The sequence below is a fragment of the Diabrotica virgifera genome, chromosome 3, assembly GCF_917563875.1.
Source record: "Diabrotica virgifera virgifera chromosome 3, PGI_DIABVI_V3a".
Classification (NCBI taxonomy): domain Eukaryota; kingdom Metazoa; phylum Arthropoda; class Insecta; order Coleoptera; family Chrysomelidae; genus Diabrotica; species Diabrotica virgifera.
Window position 1 is genome coordinate 172,907,084 of NC_065445.1, and position 24,104 is coordinate 172,931,187.

General features: G+C 30.9%; 1 protein-coding gene across 3 annotated transcripts in view; it reads left to right on the forward strand.

Annotated features, from left to right (window-relative positions):
- LOC126882219 (testicular acid phosphatase homolog) overlaps window positions 1–23,798 on the forward strand; it is a 162,631-nt gene extending 138,833 nt beyond the window's left edge. For all 3 annotated transcript variants that reach the window (XM_050647025.1, XM_050647024.1, XM_050647026.1), the window contains 2 exons: window positions 2,996–3,200; window positions 23,290–23,798. In XM_050647025.1, the coding sequence (XP_050502982.1) occupies window positions 2,996–3,200; window positions 23,290–23,735 (651 nt within the window). In that variant the 3' untranslated portion in view covers window positions 23,736–23,798. The remainder of the gene's footprint in view (window positions 1–2,995; window positions 3,201–23,289) is intronic.
- The last annotated feature ends 306 nt before the right edge of the window (window positions 23,799–24,104 follow it).

A 24,104-nucleotide genomic window follows, 5' to 3' on the forward strand; every position in this document is an offset into this window, starting at 1 on the left:
ACAAGTTTTTTACTCGCGTATGTATTGATCATATGATCTGTAAGTTTCATCGGTTCAAAGTCCTTAGTTTTGAAAGAGCTGTAGTGAAAAGGGCTTGAACGAGTCACTTATCACGAGTGTATGCAAATTTAGAAACACCGAATCTTAACCAATTTTTGTCTTACAGAAAAACAAAAAAAATACCAAATATTTAGAAAAGTAAAGACGACTTTTTTTATTGTTTATAAGATTTTTGGTATCTCTAACAATTTTTAAGTTATTTTGAAAAAAAGCATTTTTTTCAAAATTAAAATTTTTAAAAATTTTACTTTAAAAAAATTTATTTTTCAAAAATAAGCACTTTAAATCGATGAAACTTACTGATCATATAAACACAACATAAGTAAAGTTACTTGTGAAGCGATAACGATTAAATTCATTTAAGTTACTAATTGGGGGGTGATCTTCATGATTTTTATTTGCCAAAGCAAAAGGGACCAACTTTATTTTGGGCGTAACTTGCTTACATTTGATGCTAGAAATTTTTTTATAAAAACAGAAATAAAGCTTTTTAAACACTTTAAAAAAGTTTAATGTGTTTTCCCCAAGAGTTCTTCATTATTTGGATATTTTACATTGAATTATTCTATTTGGAATTTTTCGAATATGAACCTATTTTTCATTAGCTAGAACTCTGCTTTTGCTAGGTATAGAGACCGAATGTATGCATCGTTTTTTTCACTTTTTTATGGCTATCACTATTCACTTTAAATGCTTACCTTCTGAGTTATTTGCGAAAAACCGTCTAAAAACGTATTTATTTTGTTGAAAAATGAACATATTCATTTGCAAATAACTCTAAAAGTATTGATTTGGTGAAAAAACTTTATAGAACAAAAGTTGCTTAAAATTAGTCAGTTTATTTATTTCAGGACTTATCTTGGACGTATATTTTTTCACCCCCGAGATGAGGTGACACTCACCCCCAGGTCAAAAGCACACATCGGCACAATATCACTTTTTTTCTTTGACATGTTAGCTATGCGTATACCAAATTTCATGTCAATCCATGCGGTTCCTTAAAATTTACGGCAAAAACCGTGAAAGAATGTACTAATAGTTGCATTTTTAAATAATATATTAGTTGTCTATATCTCGAATCTGTTCTACAATTTTAATAGCTTGTTCTATGGCCCACATCTTCGATACTATCAAACACCTTTTCATAGTCTACGAAGGCAAGAAATACGGGTAGTTGGTATTCATTTGCCATCTCTATCAATGTTCTCATTGTCAGCAGATGGTCTGATGTACTATATCCTTTGCAGAAGTCAGCCTGTTCCACCGGTTAGTAATTGTCCATTGTGTAGGTCAACCGGTTGTTAATAATTATTATAAATAGTTTGTATTCTTGACTGAGCAACGATTTAGGCCTATAATTCTGTAGGTCACATTTGTCCCCTTTTTTGTATAAGAGTATTACTAGACTGTCGTTCCAGTCTTTGGGGATCTTGCTATTATGGGACATCTACTAAATAGCTTCCCCCGCCATTAAAAATTTCAATTTTGGTTTTTATTTTTTTAGGTGTGATGCAATAAATTATTTTTTCTACAACCGTGTCAAAAATGCAATTTTTAGCACTCCATACGAGCGTTAAAATGCTACTTTAAGGCACTAGTGCTTTAAAAAAATTTTAAGGCACTGCAGTTCGTATTGACCGTATATGCAATTTTTATGTAATGTCAAAAAATATAAAATTGGAATGTCAGTCACGTTCAAGTAAAAGTTTTTGTAGATATTATCCTTTAATTACGTTTGTAGAAAAAATATTGTATGATATGCGTGTTAAAAAGTACATTTTTAAGGCACTCATGTGAATTGCAGAACTCGCTTTCGCTCATTCTGCAAACTTTCACATGCATGCCTTAAACGTGTACTTTTAACACTTATATCATAAATAACTATTAACATTTCAAAAAATTCACATGCAAAGTTAAGGCTTTTGTAAAATTTATATATTTTATAGAACCGTAGTTTGAGTGTACAGAACCTCAATAAAATTTTTGAAAATTTTTTTTCTTTTGAAAAAAATCATATAACATTTTTTTGAGGATGGTGCAGGTCTGGTTTTATTTAATCAAGTATATTTTATCAAACACTATATTTCTAATTTTCTTCAGATTTTTCCGTAAAGTTTTCCACCTTCAAAAATCCGGCAAACTGATTTTTAGGGGGTTTTTGGGGGTTTGAACGTGTTTCTGTCATTTTTAAATATTCTAGAGGTTTCAGTTACTTCAATTTACAAATAACCTATAAAAAAACATTGATTTGATCTATTTTGAAGTCTATAAAATAGGGAAAATCCCCAAAAACCCCCTAAAAAAGCTATGTTTCCAATTTATTAAAGTGGCGAATCTTGCGGAAAAATTACAGAAAAAAGGTATACGCTTTTTTCCAAAAAAAAATTTTTTTTGAAGAGGCCTCAACTATGCATTTGAATTTTTTGAAATATTAGACTAAAAAAATAAAGACAAAAAATGAAGTTTTTGATGGTGGGGGCAAGGGAAGGGGTGATGATTTAAAATTACGCTGACTTATTTCTTAATCACATAGAAGTTTAAAAAAATGAAAAACAAATTGAATTCTAGGAGTGAGGGAGGGTACCTTTTAATTTATTTATCGCGTCTCTAAGTGGAAAGTTTGTTTCGCCACTGTCGATGCATGTGGCGACTTTTAGTGGCATGTGCCACTAAAAAGTGGCGGCACAGTGTCCATACATTTTCTTTTATGTAATTTCGATTATTAAGTTATAGGCTCTTATCGTGCCTAAAATGATTAGCAAATTTCACCTATAGCGGTTCTTAGTCTATTTAGTGTTAAAATGTCGGGATTGCGGTCTGCGGCTTAAATTGAAATAATGATTGAAATTAAATTGCGAGATGTTGTATTTTATTTTATGGCCTAAGTACTGAGGTAGTATGAAGCTTTGAAATCTCAAATGATATTTTCTTCTAGGTAAAGGAATCTGTTTTTCCTATTTACGAAGAAAAACACTCAGAAACTTTGCAGTACATTGCCAACAAAACTGGTTGGCCAAAAGTTTCTATAGAAATGGTGGACGAGCTTATGGATCTTCTTTTTACCTATGAGGAGCATGACTTAACCTTCGTTCCAGACTGGAGTAAAACTATGGATCATAATATAACTAGATATCTTTCGGGTAAGTTATATTTATCTTTGTTTGCCTTGGAGTTTTTAAACAGCATAATAGAGGTTGGTTATTTCGACATTAAATCATTCTGTCTTATAGTTAGGTTTAGCCGAATAAATTGAATAGGGCTTTTCCTTCACAGTCATTTGTTTCGAGCTCCTGTCATATGTCGTATAATCCGTGTATGTTAATATTATACACAAATTATACAACATGTGACAGAAGCTCGAAACAAATGGCAATCGATGAAAAGCCCTATACGAAGTCAATAGTTAGTTGTTATAACAAACTGTGTTGGAAACAATTTATAAATTTAGTGCTCGAAATAAATTAGGAACTAAAATCATACGAATAAATACACAGCAAACTCACTGTCAATGCCGATACAAAACTGAAAATTCCTAGTGGCTCAGTATATTAAAATAAAATCAAAATATAATTCCATACAGATCGGAACTATTTTTTTGTATAAAAGATTAGGTGATGTATAGTTTCAATAAAGTATATGATTCATAGGAGGGAATCATCGTGTAAATAATTAAAATGGGTAATTTTTGCACAAAATTTATTTTTTTAACTGCTGTGGCAATTCATGATTTTATGGAGGTTTTTAGTGAAGTTTATCTGGAAAGATGAAGAAACAATCTTTCATATAAAACTTATTAAATTAAATAGGGAACTTGCATCAAATTTTTAATTCGAAAAACATGCTATGAATGACGACAGGACATAAATCAAAGAAAAAAATAGTTGTTTTTATCGAAGAAGAATCGAAAAAACATTCAAAATATAGAGGCCAGCCCAAAACCCGTCTCGTTGGTCGTGACGTCATATCATTTTAATGTTTAAACTTAGCCCATTAATTCGTTACGTTTTATATTCATTTACTTGTTGTAATCATTTTATAGTGTATTATATACAGGGTGTAACAAAAATACAGGTCATAAATTAAATCACATATTCTGGGACCAAAAAAAGTTCGAATGAACCTAACTTACCTTAGGACAAATATGCACATAAAAAAAGTTATAGCCCTTTGAAGTTACAAAATGAAAATCGATTTTTCCAATATATCGAAAACAATTAGAGATTTTTTATTGAAAATGGATATGTGGCTTTCTTACGGCAGGAGCATCTTCAAGAAAAATTATAGTGAAATTTGTGCTCCCCATAAAAATTTTATGGGGGTTTTGTTCCCTTAAACCCCCCAAACTTTTCTGTACGTTCCAATTAAATTATTGTTGTGGCACCATTAGTTAAATTCAATATTTTTAAAACTTTTTTGGCTCTTATTATTTTTTCGATAAGGCAGTTTTTAGCGAGTTGCGGCTTCTTTTTTAATATGTTTACATAAAAATTTTATGGGGGTTTTGTTCCTTTAAACCCCCCAAATGTTTGTGTACGCTCCAATTAAACTATTACTGCGATACCATTAGTTAAACAAAATGTTTTTAAAACTTTTTTGCCTCTTTGTATTTTTTCGAGAAGGCAACTTTTATCGAGATATGGCTTCTTTTTTAATACGGTTCAAAATATACCTAAAAATGTAAATCATACATAAATTTTCATATTTTTACCAAGTCCCCATAATCGTACTTAACCATATACAAATATGTGGTGGATTTGACAAATATTCAAAATATCTCGATAAAAACTGAATTTTCGAAAAAGTGCTAAGAGCCAAAAAAGTTTTCAAAATAGTGTGTTTAAGTAATGGTACTACAATAACAATTTAATTGGAACGTACACAATAGTTTGGGGGGGTTTAAAGGAACTAAACCCCCATAAAATCTTTATAGGGTGTCCAAATTTCACTATAATTTTTTCTGAAGATGCTACTGTCATAAAAATGCCATATGTCCATTTTCAATAAAAAATCTTTAATAGTTTTCGATATATTGGAAAAAATCGATTTTCATTTTGTAACTTCAAAGGGTTGTAACTTTTTTTATATGCACATTTGTACTAAGGTAAGTTAGGTTCAATCAAACTATTTTTGGTCCCAGAATATGTGATTAAATTTATGACCTGTATTTTCGTTACACCCTGTATATATAGTGTAATATATATGTATTGGTCTATAATAAACGATCTTCAAAATAAAACAAACACAGCTCAATCATTTTCCCTTCCAAATCCTGAAAGTCTAAACGACTACTTCGTTAATGTGAGTAAAAATATAACATCAACTATTTTGCCGCAACAAGATCCCATTTCCTGTCGTCCTAACTCAAGAAAGGTCTCGAATTCATTCTTTTTAAGACCAGTCGATAACTCTGAACTGATCCAAACAATCAATAGTATCAAAAGCAAATCATCTTGTAGTACTGATGGACTATCTATAAAAATTTTCTCTAATCTCACAGAAAATGTGTTGGAAATCCTCGTCTGTCTAATTAGTGTTTCCTTCGAAAAAGGTAAATTTCCAGAGTGCCTAAAGACAGCCATTATTATTGCTCTTCATAAGGCTGGTGAAAAATCTGATGTCTGAAACTATAGACCTATTGCCTTACTACCGGTACTCTCCAAAATTATTGAGAGACTCATTAAAACTCGACTTATGTCCTTTGTCGTTGATAACAATATTTTATCACAAAATCAATTCGGCGTTTTAACAAATAATTGTACCACTGATGCCATGTTTTCTGTACTACATGAGGTTTACCAAGCACTAAACAATAATCTTTGTACTGCCACTGTTTTCTCCGACTATGCCAAAGCTTTTGATTGTGTAAATCACGACATCTTAATTACAAAACTAAATTTCTATGGAATTCGAGGTATTTCTATAAATTGGTTTCAATTCTACTTGACTAATAGGAAACAACTAGTTAGAGCAAGTGATACTGACTCTGGTCTCAAAAACATTGTATGTGGAGTACCACAAGGTTCAGTATTGGGTCCTCTTCTGTTCCTTATCTTTATAAATGACATCACTAATATAAAAATCGACGGGAAAATTTTTCTTTTTGCTGATGGTACCAGTATCACTTGGAGCAACTCAACTATTGCATCTCTTCATGAAACTATAACTTCGGATCTACTGACGATAAAGACCTGGTCTGACTCTAATTTAGTCTCTTTTAACGTAAATAAAACAGTAGCATTATCCTATAAAGGAGCTCTTCAACCTTTGCCTCTTAATAACAGCCAGATCAGTACCATTGATTCTGTAAAATTTCTTGGTATTTTTTTAGACAGCAACCTCAAATGGTCCCTTCATATCGATTCGTTAAGTAAGAAACTCGCCTCAGCTTGCTGTGCAATCAGATCTGTCTCAAAGGAACTCAATTTAGCATCTTAAAAAATAACATATTTTTCGTTGTTCGAGTCTCATCTTCGATATGGTCTTCCTTTTTGGGGTTCTACTACAGCTGCTCAATTTGATGTTATTTTTAAATTGCAAAAAAGAGCAATAAAATATCTGTTTGGCCTCAGAAGATCTACACATTGCAGAAGTTACTTCAGAGGTCACGGAATTTTAACACTTCCATCTTTATATATTCTAGAAACGGTTTGTTTAATTCGTAAACACCTTCATGTCTTTCCAATAAGGCCCAATCATCTTTACTCCACCAGAAATTCAATATCTGACATTTATTTACCGATTCCATCCACTGAGTTAGTAAAGAAATCTATATTATATTCCGCAAAGAAACTGTACAACCATCTCCCGTTACAACTTAAATCTCCAACATCTTTCAGAAAGTTCCGTAAAATGACAAAAGTCTATCTATCTAAGCCCGACCGCACATCAAAGAAACATGAAACGTAAATTACGTTTCATGGAAATAAACCACTGCTAAACAAATATATATCCGGCCATTTATGAGACTCTCCGAAAATAAAAATGTGTCATGAGCATGAAGCACACTCGTTTCATTAGTAGGCGGACTTTGAGATTTTTTTAGCAGTGTTTTCTTTTCATGAAACATGTTTTTCGTTTCATGTTTCATGTTTTTCGTTTCATGTTTCTTTGGTGTGCGGCTTGGCTAAAAGACCATACTATTCAATAGAAGAATTTCTTAATGAATAACTAAGAAAATTGGGTTTCATACGCAGTGGCATAAACTTGTCAGTTCCTTATATATTTTATTTTATTTGTTGTAAGTATGTATGTTCAATTTAAAATTTACCTAAATTTTGCAATAAATTGTTTTTGTCTTGGCTTTTATATCTTATATTTTAATGTACATATATTGACGATTTATCTAATTTTAGTAAATTGTAGTTGTTATTTGTTATTAATATTACATACGTTTTCTTTTGACTGTATGTAAGCTTTGTCCATAAAATTGTAAAAATTTTCAGTGACAATAAAGCATATTTCTATTCTATTCTATTGCAGTTTCATAAATATTTAGATAGTTGCAGTAAACTATACAGGGTGTTTCATTAATAATTGTCCATATAGTAACTGGAGAAACCTTAGCACACTTACTTACTTACTACGGCGTACGACGGAAAAAAGTGAATGGTTGACCCTTTCCAAATTCTACGCCACTGGCGAAATTGCTATTTTAGTTCAATTTTTGGATTCTCCAATACTTTCCATGAAAATAATATACTCTTCATTCGTAACGATAAAGTCATTAGTTTTCGAGATATTTGAAGGTAAAAATGAAACGACACGGTTATTTTGATCAGTGTATTGTGTCGCTTCATTTTTAATTTCAAATATCTCGAAAACTAATCATTTTATCGTTACGAATGATGAAGAGTCAATTATTTACATAAAAACTATTGCAAAAACAAAAAATTACACTAAAGTAACAATTTCGTCAGTGGCGTAGAATTTGGGAAGGGTCAACCAGCCACTATCCCCTGTCGTACGCCTCTGGTAGTAGCTAGAAACGTTTATTTATTTAATTTACTAGGGTGTATAGTATCTACACTTTCTGCCAAGTATGAGAAGGATACGCCAAATAGTTTTAAAGTACTGGGTACAAATAATTTTTATATTGTAATCATATGAATAATATCATAAATTAATCAAAATAACTGTGCCGTTTCATATTTAACTTCAAATATCTCGAAAACTAATGACTTTATCTTTACCAATGAAGAGTATATTATTTACGTACAAGGTATTGTAGAATCTAAAAATGGCACTTAAATAGTAATTCCTCCAGTGGCGTAGAATTTGAGAAGGGCGAACCATTCACCATCCCCTGTCGTACGCCTCTGGTAGTAGATAGAAACGTTTGTTTATCATAATTTAGTAGAGTGTCTAGTAGTCGCACTTTCTGCCAAGTATGAAAAGGATACGTCGAATAGTTTTAAAATGCTGAGCAAAAATAATTTTTAAATTTTTAGATAAAACACCCTGTAACTCAGTAAGAAACCACATTTTATTTAAGTGTTTTAGGTTAAATCTTCGTATTTTGTGATAAGGTTTCTCCAGTTACTATACGGACAATTATTAATGAAACACCCTGTATAATCATTTCATGGTAACGGTGAATTGCTCGAACGCAATTTGCTCGAAATCAATTGCTCGAAATCAATTGCTCGAAAATCAATTGCTCGACATGAAAATTACTCGAAATACAAATTGCTCGAATAAAAAAGAAAATTATGTAAGTATCTTTAGTCTGGGCTGATTATCGGAGAATAGGCCATTTTTGGGAAAAGTTATTTACCAGCAATTTTATTGCTGGAATCGAATCTTATGATTGTATATATTAGTAATATAGGTATGCAAAGTCCGCAGATAGTGTGCTACTTTTTTTATAAACAAAATGGCGCCCGAAAATCGTGTTTTTTCAATTTTTGCTCTATAACTCCAAAAATTTTAACTTTACACCAAAAACACTGAAATAAAAATTCATTGCAATTAAATTATGCATATAGACGTGTTTTTTTCGATTTACTTCGATGCAAACTTTCCCCGGAAAAAGCGGGTTTTTCCAACAAAATCTTTAATTTTCAACTAAACTTTTAGATAAGTAATTGTTAATTAATAATTAAATAGCTTGGTAATGTAAAAGCCCTTTTCATATAGATTATAATTCCGGAAGCCGATGGAAATTGAATGAACAGTTTAGCAACAATTGAATTGTTAATTAAAAATTTACGGACGCTATAATAACGACAATAATTATGATGCATAAGAATAACTATGATTTTTTAATAAAAAGGCACTATACCTATCTAATGTACTTTATAGAATTGAAATTGGACTATTTTAGCGGCCTCAAGAATATTTTAAAATTATAAAGAATTTTTTGGCTTATAAACAAATAGAATATCTCGGGAAATATTAAACTAAATTAAATCATAAAAACGGTGTTCGAAAAGCAGCGGCAGAACGCTTCTTTTAAAAGAAAAAATGTTTAATTACGATGAGTAGTTCCTGAGATACAACCGGTCAAAATTGACCGGAATTTACGGCAAAGATATAAACAATAGGATCATAATTTTCAAACCATCACCTTTTTATTTTTGCCCTCTTTCTCCACACCAATTTTCATATCCTTAAAATACTCATAACATATATTATTATAATAAAAACTATCGATAATACGTGTGAAAATTGCCAAGAATAGCAAAATTCCAATCAAAAATTAGGTTGGAGAAAATGTAACCCTCAAAGTTCAAAATCGGTATTCGTTACAAAAATACATTTTCTCGGCTTCTCATGGAGCAATTTCCTTCATTCTTTTTTTGTTCCCAAGTAATTCGAGTAGAGCCATAGAACTAACGCTTTATTAAATGTCAAACTTGCTTTTGTTTTATAAATAATATTTTTAATAATAATATGTTTAATAAATAAATTAATTTATTATAACACTAAATTTTAATTTGTTTAAATAAAAATTGTTTAAATAATTATACAGCTTTCAAATGAGAATATTTATGTTTTTAACTTTAAAAGGTACACTTGTAGTAAGTTTATCTAAAAAAAAAGCCTACAAGTGGAAAAAATATGTAGTTTTCTGTTCTTATAAATAAATTAATCTATTATAACAAAACAAAAGCAAGTTTGACATTTAATAATGCGTTAGTTCGATGGCTCTACTCGAGTTATTTTGGAACAAAAAAATAATGAAGGAAATGGCTCCATGGGAAGCCGAGAAAATGCATTTTTTTAACGTATATCGATTTTTAACTTTGAGGGTTACATTTTCTCCAACCTAATTTTTTATTGGAATTTTGCTATTTTTGGCAATTTTCACACGTATTATCGATAGTTTTTATTATAATAATATATGTTATGAGTATTTTAAAGATATGAAAATTGATGTGGAGAAAGAGGACAAAAATAAAAAGGTGATGATTTAAAAATTATGATCCTATTGTTTATATCTTTGCCGGAAATTCCGGTCAACTTTGACTGGTTGTATCTCAGGAATCATTCGTCATAATTAAACGTTTTTTCTTTTAAAAGAAGCCTCCTGTCGCTGCCTTTCGAATACCGTTTTTATTATTTAATTTAGTTTAATATTTCCCGAGATATTCTACTTGATTATAAGCCAAAAAACTCTTTATAATTTAAAATATTCTTGAGGCCGCTTAAATAGTCCAATTTCAATTCTGTAAAGTACATTAAATAGGTATGGTGTCTTTTTATGAAAAAATCATAGTTATTCTTATGCATCATAATTATTGTCGTTATTATAGCGTCCGTAAATTTTTAATTAACAATTCAATTGTTGCTAAACTGTTCATTCAATTTCCATCGGCTTCTGGAATTATAATCTATACGAAAAGTGCTTTTACATTACCAAGCTATTTAATTATTTATTAAAAATTACTTATCTAAAAGTTTAGTTGAAAATTAAAGATTTTGTTGGAAAAACCCGCTCTTTTCGGGGAAAGTTTTCATCGAAGTAAATCGAAAAAAACACGTTTCTATGCAGAATTTAATTGCGGTGAATTTTTATATCAGTGTTTTTGGTGTAAAGTTAAAATCTTTGGAGTTATAGAGCAAAAATTGAAAAAAACACGATTTTCGGGCGCCATTTTGTTTATAAATAAAGTAGCACACTATCTGCGGACTTTGCATACCTATATTATTAATACATACAATAATAAGATTCGATTCCAGCAATAAAATTGTTCCTTGTATTTTGCTAATTAGCCCAGAGTACTTCTAAATATTTAGGTATTCACAATAAACAAAATATAGACAGAAAGATATTTGAAATAGGAAAAACTATGTCATTTTCGAAACGAAAACAAATTTTAAATGAACTAAAAATTGAATAGTACATAATACTCACGTACAAGTTGTAGTCCATGTGGCTCACAACTTCTGTGAGAAACTGGGTTTATTTATATTTTATATATATATTTTTTGTATTGTAAAATTTTTTTTTGCTATAAATAAACTCTACATTATTTTTATTATTATTATATACGTCGAATATTACATAATTTGTCTTTCTTATGCATATTTAGGTACATATTTTGCATTATTGTGAATAAATATTTGGATATATAATTTTCTTTTTTATTCGAGCAATTTGTATTTTGATCAATTTTCACGTCGAGCAATTCATTTTCGAGCAATTGATTTTGAGCAATTGCATTCGAGCAATTGACCTAGAATCATATTTCATAATATTTGAGTGTTTTGGTTAAGACATTTCTTTTTAAATGACCGAATAGGGTTTTTCTAAAGGGCGGTCTGATTACTTACCCATTTTAAATATGTTTATAGTGGCCAGGTGGCTACATATTTTCAAAAGGATGAAAATTTTTCACAGAATTGGTATTATTGCTGGTTTACTTGACTTAGTATGGCCCGATTGTTAAGTCAGTGCGCTTTAAGTAAGATATTCTCTCATCTTGTGTGCAAGAAAATTATAATTTTTATTGAAATATTAAAAATATTATTTCTTCATCTTTAGGTTAGATTAAAATGTACAAACGCATCAAGAGTTACCTTGTGTAAAGCTAATAATAACTTTATTAAGTTTAAAATCTATTTTGAAAACTTTATTTCATAAAGAAAAGGCAAAATTTGGATGTGTGAGACAAAATCTCACGCGCGACCACTCACGTAAAAGCCAACCTAGCTACCAATGCCGGGTTAACCCTTTCAGTGCGGCAAGGAGTTGCGCTGTGCGACAATGCTTTGTTTGAATTAAAAGTTAATGTAACGAGAGCGCACGAGTGCGCCTTACGCATTTTATTAAAAATGAACAAAGCACCGATGCTCCGAACATTCCGTATTGAAACGGAAACAAATTTTGATATTAAAAATTAACAAAATAGTACTGAATTAGGATTAAAAATTTGTTAAGGAAACACAATTTTTTTTCGATATTATAGTTAAAATTGATTTAAGTGAAGATTTAAATTATAATGACTATTTCACTAGACTGTTTTTAACTAATAAAACGGCAGAGCAACGCTTCGTTTCCTACTGACAAAACTCCTTAACGACGTGAAATCTCAGCGACAAAATTATGACAGATAATAAATAAAGATAAATAAAGAAATAAATATTATGTTTCGTTGATATGGTGCATTAATTGTCTCGTGAAATAGTCTTGTCGAATATCATTCGAGAGAAAATTATTTCCGGCAAAATTTTCTTCTGGTTTCATTCAAGTTCGTTGCCTTTTGGTAATTTTCGCTTATGAAATTTTGACAATATCACTCGACTGACGTCTCGTGATTTAAGTCAAAATTTAATTCGCGAAAATTGCCAGCCAACAAACTTTCATACCAGTCGAAAATATTGCCGGCAAAATTTTCTCTCTTGTGATATTATATACGACAATAATAATGCTGATTATAAACTTACGTGCATAGAAATCGGCCCACTTAAAAATTTGGCCATTTTTGATGTCTGATATTTCCTAAACGTGTTGGCCGATTTAAGTAATTTTTTGAACATGTTATAGCCTGACCCTTTAGCAATACCACTGTAATAATATTGTTGCTAAACAGGTAAATTTTCATTGTATACCGGGTGTACCAATCAAACTGTGTTTTTTTCTTAAAGTTCGCATCACTCTGTGGAATAATTTAGCATTTATAAAATACTGAAATTAAAACCCAACTATAGCCTCAGGTTTTCTTAACATTCTATTTTTTGATTCATTCGTTTATGTTGGATAATAAAAAAGTTAGGTGCTTTAACAACTAGGCTTTTAGACATGCTCTTCATCAATACACGATGTTTCTAAATAAGTGCGACAAACTTTAAAGGGTACCTAATTCTGCATAATATAATGACAGTGGGCTTTACAAACGTATTTCCTCGAATGTTTCGTTTCCGAGATACGGGATGTTTAATTTTTTCTTACAAACTGACGATTTATTTATTGCTTTAAATCCAGTTGAGATATGCAAATGAAATTTGGTAGGTTTTACGAGATAGTTATTGCGCATTTTCTTAAATAAAATTAAGAATTTTACATTCACCATTAGCGTGCATACGGGTAATATGATCGGTCGTATTACACGCATGTGCGCTAATGGTTAATATTAATTTCTTAGTTGTATGTCAAAAAATGTGCAATAACTACGTCTTAAAATCCACTAAATTTCATTAGCATATCTCAACTGGTTTTAAAGCAATAAAATAAATCGTCAGTTTGTAAGAAAATATTCAAATCCCGTATCTCGAAAACGAAACATTTGCGAACATACGATTATAGAGCCAACTGTCATTATTTTTTCATGCAGAATTACCCCTTAAGGTTTGTCACATTTATTTAGACACACCGTGTATTGATGAAGAACATGTCTAGTCGTTAAAGTACTCAACTTTTTTATTATCCAAGATAAACGAATGAATCAAAAAACAGAATGTTGTTAAGAAAACCTGAGACTGTAGTTGGGTTTTAATTTCAATATTTTGTAAATGCTAGAATATTCCACAGGGTGATGCGAACTTTGAGAAAAAATACAGTTTAATTGGTACACCCGGTATAAATGAAAATTTACCTGTTTAGCAACAATACTATTACAGTGGTATTTCTAAACTAAATAATCAGGCTATAACATGTTTAAAAAATGACTTAAATCGGCCACCAGGTTTAGGAAATATGAGAAAGATGATCAAAAATGACCAAATTTTTAAGTGGGCCGATTTCTACGCACGTAAGTTTAGTATGTACCAATGAAAATAATGATGACAATGAATTAAATTTGTTATTTAAATTTATAGATACCTATGTATAAATTAATAATAAATGAAAATTTATACATATCTATTATATACACAAATTTTACTGTATCCTGTTTAAAAGATTATAAAATTTCATGTAGTATATAAGTCCGTCCGCTATAACTTTTCCCATGCGCTACGATTCATTTTCAATCAAATTAAGTCAAAACATAAATTGAAACGAACGTCGATGGGTATATACATTTTGTATACTGTATACTATATACTACACACATCGGCGTACGTTCACTTTGTGTTTTGGCTTAATTTGATTGAAAATGAATCGTACCGCATGGGAAAAGTTATAGCGGACGGACTATATGTATACTTACATATTGTTGTACCAAGAAAAAAATTGTTTTATTTCTTTAACAAAATTTTGCTATTAATTCAGTACTACTATTTTTAATATTAAAATTTATTTCAATAATGTTTTGTGGTTATCTTTTGTGCCAATTTTTATTGTATGTTTTTATTATTAATGAATATTTATTGCAAAAAGGGGCATGCAGATGATTCAATTTTTATACGCTATCCCAAATTGAAAAAAAAATTGATACTGACTCATTATTAACGGGGATATTGCAAACTACACCCCCACCAATTTTCAAGCAAAAGTTTTCATTTAGGGTCGCTACGAATATCATCATTATTTTTCAAAATATTTTGAAAAGGAGTTTAACTGAAATTTTGATTTCAAAATGCATTTAGCGAAAACATACGTAAAAGCAAAAAAAATAAGACCTTAAAAAATTGTATTGGGACCGTGCAAGTTCGGAAGAGCGACACCTGGTTTCATAGCTCAGCAACATATATAGCACTTTTAATTATATTGGCCAATTATATTAGTCTTGGTTACTGGATAATTGTCAAGGCCATAGCCCAAAAAAAAGAATAAGAAGAAAAGGTAAGACTGAGGTTAGGTTAATAAAAGGTAAACATTGTAGTAAAAAAAATTAATTATTAAAATGCAGTACTCCAAGCAAAACACAATTAATTAAATTCACTTCAATAATTGCATATCATATCAATATTTTGGAGCAACATAATATAATTTTTACAATAATTTATAACACAACATTTGCGAAATACCATTTTCTTCAGTGACAGAAATATACACATAAATTTGACAATATGAATTATTTAAGAAATATGTTAAGAAAGTTGCAAGATTTCTCCGCAACTCACGCACGATCGTTTCTCGTATCGTCTCCAAGTACTTGCACACAGCGAATAGGTACTCTATTGGCAACATCCGCGTTTTTGTTATTGAAAAAATGGTAATATGTATTTAATAAACAAATTAAATAGCTCATGAAATATTTTACAGTGCTTATTTATAATGCAAATACTCTTTTTTTGCAAATTTGTTTTTCAATCTTGATTTATAATTGTTTAAATAAATTAAGCGTCAAATTTACTTTAGCAAGTCTTATATGAAAGATTGTTTCTTCAGCTCTGCAGAAAAAATCTTAAAAACCTTCAAAAAAACGTAAATTACCGCACCAATTAAAAAAGTAAATTTTGTGCAAAAATTACCAATTATTAATTATTTAAACAATCATCCCCTCATATGAATCATACACTTTCTTGAAATAGACAAGGCGAAAACGGCGGGTTCGAAGGGAAAAATATTCCCATGAGATTTTTTTGCATAATCACATTAGTGAGACATCCCAGAATAAGGTTGAAGAAGTCGCCCACGCGAAAAGTGGGCCAATTTTTTTTAACAATTTTTTTTAATCAAATTGCAAGAATCAATATTTTTGGCCCGAACAATTTTTTCTTTAATTTTTGGACCATTCTGGACAAAAAAGATCTCTTACAATTTTTCTCTAAAATTGATCGTTTTCGACTTATAAGCAATTTAAAATTGAAAAAAAACGAAAAATGGCGATTTTCAAGGCTTAATAACTAGGTTAAAAGTTATTATTATGAAAGTCAATATATGACTAAATCAAAGTCTAAAGCCCCCCCCCCCCCCTACAAGATCCTGAAGAAATTTTTGTCATTATTTTATTACTAAGCTGTTATTTTTAAGTAATAATAATAAGCGCCATGTACGTGTGCGGCATCTGTAAATGCTGAGTGCGAGAAAGAAGCCATTTCAGCAGTCCAATTGTGCATCTTACTCGCACTCACATTTACAACCGCGTCAATACGATCTAACCGCTCATTGTAATTAATTAAAAATAACAGCTTAGTAGCAAATTAATGACACAGATTTCTTCAGGATCATGTAGCGGAGACTTTAAACTTTGATTTAGTTTTTTTTTTCTTCCTTATTGGCTTTGGATTACTTGATCCATTCAGCCACGATAGATAATAAATTACTGTTTGCTACAATATTCCAAATATAATACATTGCATTACATAATACATTAGGTACATGTGCGCACATATAATACTTATGCACGCACATACATACATACATATGTAGAAGTGGAAACATTTAATTGACCAGTAGGTATACTCCTCATTCATGGCCCTAACCAACTTAAATTAATTTACAAATAATTAAATCGACAAAAAAAACTACATGCTAATACTAAATACTAATACTAAATGCTAATAAATATATGTTTTTTTTTTTACACAGCGATAAGGCTTCAACCCGGATCAACCCCGCGGAGGGTTACACCCTCTTTGTGTTTTTAATTTTTTTTTTCTCTTTTTTATTTTTTTTATAATTTATTATACTTTTTTTATTTTTTTTTTTTTTTTTAAGATTTAATTTTTTTTATACATTTTTTTTGTATACATATTTTTTTGTATAATTTTTTTTTTTTTTTTTTTTTTTAATTTTTTCAATATAAACTTTTATACAATTCTATTCTTATTACCTCCCTGCAAAATCTACTTAATGAACTTTCACAGGGAGACAATATTACATAATAAGGATAAACATAAAAAAACAATAATTATTGCTAAACACATTCAACCGGACTCATTCAGTGCAAGTTAAATTTTCCTCTTAGTCCTTTTTAAAAACTCCCAGATGATTTGTTTAATTTTAGAATTTCTACGAGACAAATATAAAAGAGAAGCATTATTTTGTGGGAAAGGTATTTCTTCTTGAACCAGATTGTTCATCAAAAACTTAATTGCAACATCATTATGTTTGCATCCAAACAACCAATGATTAATATCGTCAACATATCCATTGCAATCGCAAAGATCTGATTCGGATAGGTTAAATCTATAGAGGTATGACTTGACAGTGGCATGATTAAAGAGACATCTAATAAACATGGCATATATATTTCTATTGGGATAACTTCTGATAGCAAAAGGCTCAGTAGGTAAACTAGGATGAATTTTGGTGTAGAGATTGTTGCTTCGATTGCAGAAAGCGTGCCACTCAATATCCCAATTTTGTTTCAAACTTTTCTTGCGAGTAGCTGTTAGATCGCTTCTATCTAGCCAAGTTATTTCCGATCCTTTTAAGATTGCCTCTTTAGCAAAAAAATCTGCTTTTATGTTACCGGAAATACCAATATGTCCTTTTACCCAGACGAAAGTTACAGAAGTCTGTTTTTCCAGTAGCTTTAGTTGGTTTTCTAAAATTTTGACGGCAAGGCTATTTTTATATAAATGTTTACGTGTGTTTTCTAGAGCTAATAACGAAGATCTTGAATCTGACATAATTACAACTTGCTTGTTAGAAATTTTTTTGTTGACAGCCCATTCTAGAGCTTGATAAATCGCGAACATTTCTGCAGAGTATATGGAACATTGTTTATCTAACTTGAACATCAAGGATTCTTGGTGATCCGGAATATATACAGCACATCCAACTCCCAATCTTGATTTTGAACCATCCGTGAAAATCCTGCATGGATTATCAAGCTTGGCTATATGTTGCTGAAAGTCAACTGGATTCTCACTGTCAAAATTTGGGAACCAAACATTAACATTGGCATAAGATATATTAAAACTCGATTTAAAGAAAGTTAATTCACCTGAACTGTTTAGGTGCTGAGAAACGTTCGAGTATGCTACTGCTAAAATAGGAGAATTCCTGTTGTGCCACCATTTGTCGACAAGATTAGAAACAGAGATGTCACATATTTTTTGTAGTAGTTCAGTTTGGTTGTAAGATTGGCATTTAAGAATAAATTTTTCAGCCAAAAATAGTCGTCTTAAATGTAAAGGAGGCTCCATGGATTCAGCTAAAAGATTCTCTATAGGCGTAGACTTGAGCGCACCTAGAACTAACCGCAGAGCCTTATATTGAATGCGATCTAGTTTTTTAAGGCGACTGTTTGTGGCAGATCCATATAGAATGCTTCCATAGTCGAGAATGGATCTGGTATATGCACGATAAAACATTAAATTAATTTTAGGGTCAGCACCCCATCGATAGCGATTAACTACTTTAAGAATATTTAAACTTTTCTCACATTTTATTAAGCACTTATTAATGTGTTCATCCCATGTTAACTTGGTGTCCAATGTAATACCAAGATAAGTGTAGTGCTTATGAACGGGTATACTTAGGTTGTTAATCATGATGCTGGTCATAACTGGTAAGCGATGTCGCGTAAAAAACACCACCGCTGATTTATTTGCAGTAAGGTCAAATCCTTGTTTAAAAAAATACTCTCTTGCATCACCCAGTACCATCTTAGTTGAATTAATACTTTGTTGGTACAACTTATTCACATTGTAAAAGCAGAAATCATCTGCATATTGTAATATACTGCATCTAATTCCTATACTGTGGAGATCTAGAGTGTATAGATTAAACAACAAGTGACTGAGGACTGATCCTTGTGGTAAACCTTGATGCACTACTCTTGGGCCAATCAATCTATCATTACATCTAATAAATACCTGTCTATTAAGGAATAGGTTTACTAATACATAAGCACACAAAGGTGGAATACCTATGTGCTTCAGTTTTTCGAACAATAGATTTAAATTGACGTTGTCATAAGCCCCAGAAATATCAAGAAAAATGGCAGATAGATAATTATTATTTGAATATGATAATTGAATATCAGTTGTTAATTGAGAAACACAATCAATAGTTCCCTTGTTCTTACGAAAGCCATACTGAGACACTGGAAATATATTTTTGTTCTCACACCACCATTCTAATCTGCTTTTCATAACTCGTTCAAATGTTTTAAGCAAACAGGACATGAGAGAGATAGGCCTTAAGTCGGTACGCTGGTTTAGTTTGGGTATAGGAATAACCAGGCATTGTTTGAGGGCGTCACAATGATCTCCTTTAAGTAGAATATTGTTGTATATTTTGCACAAATAATATATAGCAATTGCAGGTAGGTTTAATAGCATACTATAGTTAATGCCGTCAATACCAGGGGCTGTATTTTTAGAACTCTTGATATTTGCTTTAAGTTCGTCAGCTGAAATGGGGGTTAGTAAAAAGTGGTCATTAGTAGAGATGCTCGGCATAAATAGTGGTAAATGGACATAATCCGGAGAGATTTTTGTAAAGAGCCTTTCTACCATACATTCATCATTAGCGGTGTACTTTTTGTTACCTTGAATTTTGTTTACCCTTTTCCAAAGCTCTGAAGGTGAAGTTTGCCTAGTAAGTGAGGAACAAAACCGAGCCCAACTAGATTTAGCTTTTGAGCGGAAAGTTCGTTTACATATAGCTTCATTCTTCTTATATTCCATAAAGTTTGAAAGGGTAAGATTAGATTTATAAATTTTAAAGGAATTTTTTCTAGCGTTAGAAGCAGTGAGGCATTCATCATCCCACCATGGTGGCGATTTGAAAGATTTGACTGACGGTTTGATAATTTTGAAAGATTTGTTGGCTGCATCAGTAATAGAATCTAATAAAAAGAAAATCATTTCGTTTGTTTCGTTTTTATTTGGTTCGTGTCTGAAGGCACTTTCTACGTTGTTTCTAAAATTATCCCAGTTTGCATTAGACATCGACCATTTAGCCGAAGATATAAAAGTTCTATTTTCAATTTTCATATTCTGCACAGAAAGTCTAATTGGAAAATGATCTGATCCATAGGTATCTGGAAGAACAGTCCAGTCAAAGGATGGACATAAACTAGAGGATATAATAGTAAGATCTACAACAGATTTCATATTCCCTGGAGGAGTAGCTCTAGTAGCCGACCCGTCATTAACAACAATTAAATTAGGAAAGAAATCTAATGCTTCTACTAGTATATTACCATCGACGCAACATGAATTTGATCCCCATAATCCATGATGTGCATTAAAATCTCCGGTAATAATACAATCATTGCTAATTTGAGAAAAAAGACTAACGTAATCTTGCACTGTTACTCTAACATTTGATGGACGGTACACACTCAGGATAGTATACATTTTTTGGTCAATTTTAATATCTACACCACAAACTTCTAAATTAGGATTGAAATTGTTAACAAATGAAATGGGATTATAAATAATGTTATTTGCTAAAATTATGGCAACTCCTCCATATCCTCTAATTCTACTTTTATTAACTACATTGAAATTATTGAAGCAAACAGTATCAGATGGTTTTGACCAAGTTTCTGATAAAAGACCTATGTCAAAACGTTCTTCAAACAGTAATTGCTGTAAAGAATATCGGTTCGCATTTAGTGAACGAATATTCCATTGCATAATTTTAATACTTTTGTCAGCCATTAAAATTATGTAAAAATATTACCTATAATATCTTTAATTTTATTTTCTAATTCAATTTCGTAATTTTTAAAATTAGTTTCTACATTTGATGAAGAATTACAATAGTCAAGGATACTCTGTTTGATTAAATTTTTGAGTGAAGCACTGAGCTGGCCTATAAATATATCAAATTCATTACGGGGCTCATGGTTTCCAAATTGAAATACAGATCCCGAACAGAAACTGGTCGGGTATTCCCTACGCACAGGAGGAAAATTAGGAGTTGTATCAGTAGTCTTCCTTTTTTTGGGGGGGTTATCGTTAGGGGGGGCTATATTCAGATGATTATTATTTTTATAAGTAGTGGTGGAATTCGAGGGTTTAGGGGAGGAGCTTTTTAATGGAGGAAAGTCTGTGTAACAGGTCATTAAAGGTGCAAATTTATTTTTTTGGACTAAACTGGAATAACATGGATTTTCAAGAGCTTTTTCGGCTTCTTTAAATGAAATATTTAAGTTAGCCATAGCTTCTTTAGTCTTTTTTTGTTTTAAATATTCGGGACATTCTTTAAAAACTGACTCGTGGCTACTATTTTTACAATAAACGCAAAATGTACATTTATCGGGACAATCAGTGTTACCTTCATTACCGCACTTCTTACATCTTTTTTTTGACTTGCATCGAGTCGTTGAATGGCCATAACGAAGACAGTTGAAACATTGCATAACAGGACTAACATATATTTCAACTGGACACCTAACTTTGTTAATGTAAATATATTGGGGAATTAATTTACCTTCAAAGCTAATAATAACCATTTGTCTAGGAACTCTTTCTGATACACCGTCACTTTGAACTATTCTAGTCATTCTATGAACTTTTTTTATTGGAATATTAGATTTAATAGTATTAAGTAGTGCACTCTCAGTTAGAGTAGTGTCCACTCCGCGAACGAGACCCTTTTTTTCCGTTAAATAATTTGGAATATATGCAATTAGGTTATTTTTTCCGAAAAAATCTTCAACTACTAATTTATTCGCAACAGCACCTGAATTGACTTGAATTTTAATGCGATTTTTACCTACACTAACAATTTCAATAATATGTTTATCATAACTAGATAGCGAAAGTAGTTTTTCTCCAAGTTTCATTGGATGCAAACGACCGATACTCAAATTTATGTGTTGAACAAATATAAAAAACGGACCAGTATCATTTAAACTAAATCAATTAGATGAATTAAATTCCTGACTTTTTTGAATAGTATTTGTTTTATTTGAAGTAGATGTCAAGTTTATGGTATCATTAGTACTTTTACTAGTATCATTTAAACATTCACTATGAGAATTATTCTGATTTAAATCATTTGTCTGCATAATTATATCGCTCTCATCTGTGAACCCAATATTTTCTACACCAGGATCTGGTGGATTCTTTCCATTTTTGCCCACGGACATTCCGGGGCACGAGCGACGTTCAAATATAAGTATATAAAAAAATTTCTACTTACAGTACAGTTGTCAAATAACAAAACTTAAAATATACGGAAAAACAAACAAAATCGGCTAAACACTCTGTAGAATTTCTTGAAACACACTTTAATACTTCACAATCGATTTGAGTTGAATGAAAAAAGACTTTAGAACTAACTAAATCTACAAATTTTCCGGAGGAACTCTTAAATTTGTCTAAACACTTTGACAGTTTTTTTGACGTTTTTGTTTGATTTAGTTACTTTCTGACTTTCATAATAATAATTTTTAACCGAGTTATTAAGTCTTAAAATGGCCATTTTCGCGTTTTTCAAATTTTAAATTGCTTATAACTCGAAAAAGATCAACTTTAGAGAAAAAATATAAGAGACCTTTTTTGTCCATAATGGTCCAAAAAGCCTAAAAAAAATTAGTCCGGGCCAAAAGTATTGATTTTTACAATTTGATTAAAAAAAATTGTTAAAAAAAATTGGCCCACTTTTCACGTGGGCGACTTCTTGAACCTTATTCTGGGATGTCTCACGAATGTGATTGTGCAAAAATATCTCATGGGAATATTTTTCCCAACGAACCCGCCGTTTTCGCCTTGTCTAAAAATATTTATTGTTTTGACCAAACTTTGATAAAAAATTTATTACAACCTGTACGGAATTACATTTTGATTTACGTCGAGTATTATTTTATTTAGTCAAGCTATAGTGGGTGAATTATTTATTAGTCACCGTCCTTCGTTATACCTGCTGCTATATTTGTTTGATATATTCTGTTATACGTAGAATTTAGTGACTTAATGGCTGATTAATCATTTTTAATTTATCTTGTTTTATCTATTAAAATTTTTACTATATTTTATTTTCCGTTGCAGCTGTTGTATACGAAATCCAGACCCATACAGTACCTCTTGCAAGACTCAAAATAGGAACATTCTACGACTACCTGTTCAATTTTTTCAACAAGTTCGTCGATCCAATATCGCTGAATGGCCGAATCGGAATAACTGATCCAACAGCAAAGAACCAGAAATCGAAATTTGTACTAGTAATGGCACATGAGAGTACTCTTAGCGCCATTTTGAACACTATGAGAGCATACAACATGAAACATATTGAGTACGCTGATACTTTGTTGTGGGAATTGAAGAAAAGAAAGGACGGTGTCCATTATTTGAATGTTTTATACAAAACCAAATCCGAGCTGAGTCCAGTGAAGATTTTAAAATGTGATTATAATTGTAATTTGGAGCAAGCTAAAAATAATTTGGCCGATGTGACGATAACTAAGAAAAGATGGCATAAAGAGTGCTTAGATTGAAACTGTTTTAAATATTTGTAATTTTACAAACTCCCTAGCTTGACATTAAATTTTTTATTAATTTTTGTGTAATTTTTTTATATAGGTAGGCAGGTACACATAACTAGAGGCAACAGAATCATGAAAATTGGAATGAAGGGGTTTTGAAGAGTGATCTATTTAATGAAAATAATCTCATCTATTTGCTACTTCCAGTTATACTGGAAGTTGCGTATAACTTCGTTTTTTTAATGGGACATATTTTTACATTTCTGGATTCTCCTCGATATCTTCTTAATTAAAATATGAGGTTTTCTATTGTTATGTAGGGTAGTTTAAAAGATAATTACGTTTTTTTATTAATTTCATAGGAACTTTCACATCATGTAG